General features: G+C 32.1%; 1 protein-coding gene across 1 annotated transcript; it reads left to right on the plus strand.

Moving 5' to 3' along the window:
• On the plus strand, nucleotides 1–1,192 carry LOC111425126 (uncharacterized). Its single transcript, XM_023058907.2, has 3 exons — nucleotides 1–199; nucleotides 250–456; nucleotides 509–1,192. The coding sequence occupies exons 1-3, from the start codon at nucleotides 45–47 to the stop codon at nucleotides 1,146–1,148; spliced, it is 1,002 nt and encodes a 333-aa protein (XP_022914675.1). The 5' UTR covers nucleotides 1–44; the 3' UTR covers nucleotides 1,149–1,192.
• Nucleotides 1,193–9,720: the final 8,528 nt, after the last annotated feature.

The following is a 9,720-nucleotide window of genomic DNA, read 5'->3' on the forward strand; positions in this document are numbered from 1 at the left end:
ATAAATTAAATATTGTGAAAAACACTTCGCACCCGACTTCCAAAATGGTACAAACCGAACCTGAAGTGTTTTCCGCACACAAGTTTATATACGATACATTAGAAAAGGAAGCTACTAAACATTTATATGATGGTTCAGAAGAGTACTTTAATTCAAAACCATTTTTACCAGAGTATTATGATGAGAAAAAAATTAAAAGGTATTTATTAGTAATTTCGTAAATTTTATATAGGATTTATTTTTATTTAGAGCACAACATTTTTTTGAGCAAAATATTTCGTCAATGCTTTTGGTGAGCCTCACAGGATTAATTTTAATGTTAAGTTATCCGCGGGGAATAAAATTACTTCTTGCTACAAACAAATCAAGTGAACCTCTCACAGCTTATAAGCGATATCGAGATACCATGAAGCACATGGTATCCTGGTATAGAGGAGATTTTACAGTTGGATCAAGGTATTCGACACTTTAATTATACTCGACGTTTCAAAAATAATTTATTTCGTAGCTTATACAATTCATTATTAAAAGTCAGAAGAATGCATAACGCCGCTGTTCGATTAGGTCTAAAGAAAGGCGATGACTTCAACATTGATCAAGCATTAATGGGATCGACAGCTTATGGATTTTTCGGTTTAGCTTTAGCTAAACAAAAGGAATTCGGTTTAAGTTCTGCTAGTGATGAGGATTTAGAAGCCCTAGTGCATTTTTGGCGTGTAATTGGCTATATGTTAGGCGTTGACGATAGATTTACCATTTGTCGAGAGTCTTTAAAAGAAACTAGAGATATATGTATAGAAATAACCAATCAGGTAACGGAATATTTGTACCTAAAAGATCCAGGATCATTAATGTTGCAATTTGCAATTTTGGATGGAAATAATCTGGTGATACCAGCGTTCGATTCAAACCTTTTTATGAATTTTATTTATGATTTATGCAATGTTAAACCGGAACTTTATTATCCGATGACAACTCATCAGAAATTTTTGCTAACAATGATAAAGAGGAGCTTTGAATCGATGAATTATTCGCTAATCCGACGTTTCTTTAATTCAAGGACACGTTATATTATATATTTAATTCATATGCATCCGGAGATTATAGAACATAACATAAATGATACGGATTTACTAACATTAATTTGATAATTTTAGAAATATAAATTTAAATAAAATTGTTATTTACATAATTCTTTTATTATCGCCAAAATTGCAATAAATCTGTTTATTATGTTACTTGAAGCTAAAAATAGGAAGAAAGATTTTTAGATAAGATTTGAGAACAAATCAGAGTGGAATTATCAAATCATAACAAGTAGATTTATATGAGTAAACAAATTAATTATTATTAAAGTAACAAATAAATTTGCTTTAATGTAGTAATCATTTTATAATGATTTCTCATGTAGTTTTTGAAATAGGTTTTAAAAATCATTTGTTGTGAACCTATTATATAATAAAATATACATCGGATCAACGAAATTTCTTTTTTCGAAAGTATTGAGTTGTTGACCGATAAATCAAATATTAATAAGAAATTCACAAAAGGAGTTTAAATCGAGTTTGAACTGCCTGAAATCGTTGAATAAGCAAACTTTCGCGTGAATATGTCAACACTATTTCGTGTTTTTACCGAAATATGTCACCTTGTTTTTGTGCCAATGCAAATTATACAAGTTACACGGTTTTGAAGCTGAGGAACCAACTGTTATTTCGAAAGTAATTACATTCGAGATCCAATCTTGCGGTAATTTTGCAACAAATTGCCAATTGTTTCTTTAAAATCCGAATATCCATGTTGGCGTTTCATCGGTCATTAAACATTTTCTTAAAGTTTCCGTCGGCCATTAACTTTCAAATATCATCTCCGACAAAGTTTAATGTTCAGTACTGCTATGCCACAGAAACAAAATCCAGCAAAATTTAGTGAATCCCAATCAAGAGCCCAATCACCTTACTTGGAAAAATATGTAAATCAATTCACGTTGAAATTAGAATATATATACTTTCATACCTTTAAATCTCCACAAATTTTCCATTGATACTCATTGTATTTGATCTTGGCCAAGAATGTACGCATTATGTCATAGTATTCCTTGAATGAATAGATGGAATTGAATGGTTTATTATTCCAATTTGTAGCAGAGCAGTCTTTAGACTGTATTTTGAACCATCGAACAAACGCCATTCCTTTCGACCTTATGATGTATTCATAATATCAAATAAGCCGATAATGTTATCGCAGAAACACATGTTCCCTTCTTTCTTGAAGAATAGTTGAAGCGCTTCTTTTCCTGTATACAGCGACCCGTCTTCCACTGTCAAGATATTTCCACTCGTGTAACCGTGATGCAAGCAACTCTGTCTTTTGTTTCGATATGCTGAAACGGCTTCCTTCCATGACGAAATAATTACTATCATTGGGTGAGGCAGATGTAGTCAAACTTGGTTGAGCATGTTCACGTATCTACACTTAGACAAACTGGCAATGGGTCAGTTTCACTCCTACGTGGAACTGACTTGGACACTGATGATACATCATGATATTTGCATTGTATTAGTTTTCTTGCATTAATAGCGACGACGTTGGTCAAGCAAAAGTAGCAATCATCTATATGATTATTGGTTCTCTGCAAAGCATTGGTACTGCTTTGTTCTGCACGCATTACAAAACAACTTCAACAACCACGGCTTTTCAGTGTCTAATATAAAACAACCAAAGGAATGCAAAGACGCGTGTTTTAGTGCATTTTTCCACTTTTACTGAGCATGTACCTTCAGCAAACGTAACAAAAACATTTTGAATCCACTTTGCAAAGTTGTCACAACGTTTTGAATACAATTGAAGTGATGTCTGGTTTTACTTAAAACTTAAACTCATAGAGGATGGCACCCTAAATGTTTTTTTTATTGAAAATTTAGTAATAATAATAATAAATTATTTATTTATATCCAATATACATATATGTAGATTGAAAATATTGTATACAGGTGTCCCGAAACTCAACGTCAAACGGGCACTGGGTGAGAGGCCAACCCATACGTGTTCTGGTAAAAATCAGAAAAAAAATCCATGTCTCTTAGTTAAGTGGCGATACACATATTTTTGTGTTACAAATGTTAAAAATCGTTCCCGTACATCATCTTTTTAGGTACTAGTGTCAGAAATATTCGCAATTTAATAGTGATTTTTTTAATAATGTATTGTTTATGAACTATGCTAATATAGAAGTCACAAATCAAACAACAAAAGTCGTTAGTTTTGCAAAAAAGAATATTAGTTTTATTGAGTTAAGGTTGAAAGAATTTATGTCTATTAAGTTTAACACACGATTTCTAAAAAAGGAGTAGTACAACACACTTGACAAGTTATTTTAAAAGATGGCCCGTTTAGTCAAGATTCCAAAATGGTACAACACTTGCCATTTTTCTTTTCCTAAAATATATTATTGTCCGTTCTAAACCGGAAAACTAACGACTTTTGTTGTTTGATTTATGACTTCTATACTAGCATGGTTAATAAGGATTCCATTATTAAAAAAATCACTATTGATCACAAAAGATATGATGTACAGGAACGATTTTTAACATTTTCAAAAATATGACATGGAATTTTTTCTTATTTTTACCAAAACAGTTATGAGTTGGCCTCTCGCCAGGTACCCGCTTGTCGTTAAGTTTCGGTACATCCTGTATATGAAGTAGTTAATCTGAGTGTATAGGATAGGTATAGATACAAGTAAATAAATAATTGTACACATTTATTCCCTAGAAATTTAAAATATATTTTTTTCTCAAAACTAAATAACAATTAATTTGTTCAGATTGTCATTATCACTCATTATTTATTCTTACATTGGTTATTACATAAGAATAATTATCACAGAAATAATGACATTAAATTGATATGAACAAATGTTATCTTACATAATATGAGTAATAACTTAAACAATATTATATTATGAAAGCATTAAGTATGTAAAATAAAGAAATTTGCAATAAAAAATTTAACAAAAACTTGCAGAAGTAGTGCAAAGTCAAACGCATGACAAAAAAAATAGAATATAAAATAAATCTGCTTATATTTTAAGTAAATACTACACATTTGTAATAAGCATAGAAAATATATTATCCATCGATTATGTATAAAATAGAAAACAAAATATACGTGACCAAAAATTATCTTACATTGTGATGAGATAAATAAATGAAACTGTACATCACTGTCGTTGATTTGACGATAATGTTTGGGGCGTCATTTGGAATATTTATTAATTATTTTGGATAATTTTGTTGAAAATGCTTTGTTATGTGGCGTTAGAATACATAGATTGAAACATTTGTGGACAAACAGAGCACGAAAAATTGCACAATGTGTCTTTACACTGGACATATTGCATATGTTTGATATAAATTTTAACAGTTTCAAAACGTATTGTGCATACAAAAACAATTCATATTAATAAAATTAAAGCAAATTCCATCAAGATGGCCAAGATGAATTTAAAGTTTATGTTACGAAGTTAATTCGGAAATAAGTGTAGTTACGGCAGTATTAGCAATATGACAATGTGTTTCGAACAACTTGGATGATCTGCGAAATAAAACCCATCAAACATTAATAGGGGCAAAGGAAAGGTCTGGTCCAAATGGTTAAAACTAAATGAAGAAAAGACTCAATACCTGCAATATCAAAACAATGTTGGGACAGAGTATAACAACCTAAAATTTGTAGGTATACATTTAGACAACAAACTAAACTGGCAAGCACATGTAGAGAACATCTTCAAAACGTTGAACACAGCAATTCATACTGTGAGGAGAATACGAAATATAACCAATACCTTTACAGCGCGACTTACCTATTATGCCACCTTTCATAGCATTGCTACTTTCGGAATACTATTCTTTGGAGTATCATCAGCAGCAAAAAGGGTTTTCCTGCTTCAAAAAGAAGCACTCAAAATCCGGAACCAATCATGACAAACAGATTGAAGATTCGTATTTAGCGTATCAAATTACGTTGAGAATCGTTCTCATCTGGTCGGATCCAAATGTTTATCGGAATTTGTAAACTTGCGTTATTATCCACATGGCATTACACGGACGTACCACGTCTCTATCTTTATTTCTCTATATATGATATGACTACAATTTAATATTTAATTATTAAATTGGAAAAACGTTGCAGAAAAATATCTCAACAATTATTACCACATCGAATGACGGTTTTATTAAAACTTCTTGTTCGCTACGTGTTTAAAAGAGGAAAAATGGTCATTCTGTCCTCTCCGATGCATCATAGTATACAAAGCTGGTAAACCTGAGATAATTGCTTTTTATAATGAAACCCAAGGAAAATAGACACACTCGTTAAAAAGTGTGCAGTTGACAGTAGGTATAAATAAACGTACCAGACGATGTTTTGTGCTATATTGGATATTGTTTCGGAGAATTCCTTTGTAGAGTATCAAAGCTATCCAGACAATGATGATAAAACAATTTGTAAAAACACTTAATTAAGGACTGGTAAAAGATCATATTAATAAATGTTTTAAAAATCGAATAATTCCCAAAGAATTACACAAAAAACTCAACAAAAGATAATAGTTACTATAAAATTGTAATGTGTGGTAACGGAACTACTAGAGAGCTACAACATATAAAAACTGTGTAAAATTGATACTTTTATTTACGAACATTGAAATATTGGAGTTGGAACAGCTGACTGACATCAGAGGAAGGCAAAAGGATATATACATATGGATAGATGAGGACTACTCTAAGAAAATTCATATAATTTGATGACTGAACTAAGGAAACTCAGGAGGAAAGGAGATACAACAAAATAATTGTAAAGGATGAAGCAAACGACGAGGGGAAGATAGTGGTTGAAGAAGCTGTCAGGAATAATAAACGTACAGTTTCGAAAAGATTACCGGACAATATGGAAAAATTCAAAAAACTAAGTGTAAACAGAAGAGGAGACTTTACTGAGGATGAAAATGGCAGGAATATGGATAAACGCAAGAAAAAGCAAGGAGAAAATAGGAAAGTTATAAAGATGGGGACGTGGAATATTACAACTTTAACGGGAAAGGAAAGGGAAATAATGCAGGAGCTGGAGAGGTTTGGGATAGAAATAATGGTTTTTTTTTTCGCTTCACTGAAAAAGAAGGAAAGGGGAAATATACAATTATCAAACAATTATGGTCTATACTTCTCAGAAATCCAAAAACATACATGAAGCAAGGAGGGAGTATGAATAATTATAACAGAGGAACTAAACAAAAGAGTAAATAAGTATGCACCAGTAAATTCAAGAATTCTGGAATTGGGAATTGACCTAAACGGAAAGGTGAATATAATTCAAATCTACGCACCAACAGAAGGAACAGCTGAAGAACAAATAAGAGATTTTTACTCAAGTCTGCAGAAAACCTTCTATAAATCCAGAGAACAAGGAGAGGAAGTAATTATAAGGGGAGTCACAAGGGGGAAGCCAGTATAGGAGAATATGGAGATCAGGGAGAGGCAGTGATGAATAGAAATGGGCAAAGAATGCTGGAATTTTGTCATATAAACGACTTATTGATTGGAGTCACTATGTGAAGTCAGAGGAGACAAGATAAATATACGTTTGTAGCGGAAGAAAAGAATGCTAAGGTTATTATTAATTACATCACATACTGACTGCAGCAATGTTGTATTATTAATAGTGTTATTATCATACTTGATGATTTTTGAGATACAACACAAAGTTGTGTTGTTTTAATTACAAACTATACTTAATTATGATGTTACTGAAGAAAAGACCATATTTTTAGCTTTCCAATGATGTATCGCATGTATGGTGTATTCGCAGAAAATAAACGTTAATTTTCAATTCCAAAATACTAAGCGCTAATGTTCAAAATTTTGATTATAGTATAAATTATTAGTTAATAGTTAATATAGTTAAATTATTATTTTTATTTTCCATTATTTAGGATAAAGTTGGTTTTGTACCAACGAATAAAAATTTTGAATAGTTACTTGACTTTGTTCACTAATAAAATGGTTAGCATGTAAAGTTTGTTTATTAAAAATACAAGAAATGTATTAATTAATGAATAATTAAATATGGACAATTTCAGGAACTAAACAGTCACAAACTGTCATCTTCTTCTACTAAACTTACTGGTTGTAAGATTAGAGCAGTTCGGTATCAATGAATAGATAGAGGAAAATTAGGGATCATAAACTGGGAGCGGACTTTCCATTGAAAGGGTGTTTCAATAGGGATATGAAGACTTTGTAGATCTGGATTACTTTTGTAGTACAAATGTTGTGTAAAGAATTATAATTGAAATCCATTTTACCAGTTTATAGTTACGAGAAAAATATAAAACAGGTTTTTTGTACTTTTAACTGGTCTTTAATTAAAATCAAAAACCTGTAATGAAAATAGTAAACTAAAAGTAATAAAGCTGACGGAGTTTGTATCTCTATAATTCAACTTTGCTTGTTTGAATTTTGCGTTACAAGTTAATTGGCACAACATCCATAATTAGAAGCTGAACATATTGCAGTAAAAATTGTATTAAGTTTTCGGGCATAAGCCAATAGATCGATTTTGATAGATCACGTTATTAAAATTATTGCGTTCGTTTCAATTTTGCAATTTTGGTGTAAAGTTCAACGTATAGTTTGATGAAAACGTTAAATTTATTATGTTTTTGAGTTAGTGTGTATACAAATTATCGTATAGAGATAATTCTAAAAATATTCAAAATAAATTCAGGAAACATGTAATGTCGAGGTCGGTGACATCAACGATAATCTTATTGCTCATATAAACATTTTTAATAAGTTTTGTTTATAATAAAGTACTATAAAATTAGGAAATCATAAAAGGAATTGTTGAAATAAAGATTAAAAGATGTTCTAACTTCCGGTATTAAAATACAAACAGTTTTTAAAATTTAAATTTATAAACGAAAATAACACTTTGAAAATCACTTAATTGTCGAGTCTCTCGGCTAACTCTATAACTTCTAACAGGCTAACTTTCAAGATTGAATTATATCCGCTATTATTTCTTTAATGTACTATATTATAACATTGTGGATTGAAGAATATCCGATATTATTTCTGCTATGTTGTACATTGTAGTGTAATGTAACTAATGGAGCCTAGATCACAAGAGATCTCGGCTACCGTTTGTAATTAGTTAATAGTATATCCTCGGCCGCAAGCGCCTTCGGCTAACGTCTCTTTAAGGGAGTAAATAGTACAGGGTGCACGATCGCTTGTGTAGTATGCTTTTTTGACGTCTATTTCAAGATAAAAACTCCAAATTCGATATGTATTAAGCCATTCTATTTGGCCAGGTGGTACGAGACTACTACCCTTACTAGGAGCTGTTCGTTTATTGCCGGTTGGGCAGTGCAATAAAACATGCTCAATCGTCTTCTCGTCTTCCACACATAGTCGGCATTCAACATCATCGTGTAGCGAACCGTGGGGTCAATTAAATTTATTGTTTGGTTTTGTTCTAATTTTCAGTTTTGTAAAGATTTTCTGTATGATTTCTCCCCCACTGTAGTTTAGTGCGAGCATTTCGACTGTCCGAATTGCCGAGCAATGGAATGATTGTTTAGATTGATAACGTTCGTAACGAAAGGGTTTAAAAATCTCAGACGGGAAAAAGAACAGGCAGTCCAGTGCAGTCTGGGTTCGAGTCCTAGAGAGCTGGAGTTCAGTTCCGGAGTCCGCAGTGAAGTCCAGTCTGGATAATATTGTAATATTGAAGTTCGAGTTAAGTTCGAATCGGGCTAGAGTTGGAGTTCCAGTTCCAGTTGAGTGGAGTTTTTGGAAATGGATTCTTGAAAAAGAAGTTGAAAGCAGTATAAGCTGTTCCAGAGAATTAAGAAGTAGAAGAGTCAAAACGAAAATTGAGAGATAACAGCGCTGGTCGGAAGAAACCCGTATCACGATGAGACTTTTAAACCTGTGTGAGCAACATTCTGTAAATCAAAGTTGTTTGATAAGTTTTGTTCAATAATTCTTTTCTGGTTAATTTTGTTTACTAGATTTTGGTTTGTATCGTAAGATGGGGTTACTTGGACGCGTTTTTTGCACATTTTTCAAGATTAAAAGTAAAGAAATAAAGTTAGGACAACAGAAACTTGTTCATCATACCAACCTAACATTCAGGATTATATAGCTATCCTAAAACATTGAAAATACCTTATACAAACAACAAAAAATATATAAAAAATTAATGTCCGGGTAGCCCTGTTATTGGGGTTTCTTGGACACTAAACTTTTTATTAGGGACAATCTCTTACTTTGCATGTCAGATGGTCAAGTTCCCCTAATAATGTAACTGAAGCATTAAGGAATGTATTTTTATGTAAAAGACACATTTTTTTAAAAGAATCGATGAAATCTGGACCTGGACTGTTGTTCTTGAAGACCTTGACCAGCTTCCCTTGTTTATCCAGGTATTTTTTCACCACATCTCGAATGTCGGCCTTTGTCAAGGAGAACCCCCAATTCGCAACAACAGCCAAAGTTTCAGAAATCAACAGCTCCTCTGACTTGCTTAAAACAGGCGGATGTCCAACAGGTCTTGATTTCCTTCCAAACATCTTCCGTACTAATGTTGTCCGAGGCACTTTGAACGTTTCTGCGACCTATTTCCTTCCAACCCCCTTCCAAACTGCTATGAGCC

Source organism: Onthophagus taurus, chromosome 7 (assembly GCF_036711975.1).
Source record: "Onthophagus taurus isolate NC chromosome 7, IU_Otau_3.0, whole genome shotgun sequence".
Taxonomy (NCBI): domain Eukaryota; kingdom Metazoa; phylum Arthropoda; class Insecta; order Coleoptera; family Scarabaeidae; genus Onthophagus; species Onthophagus taurus.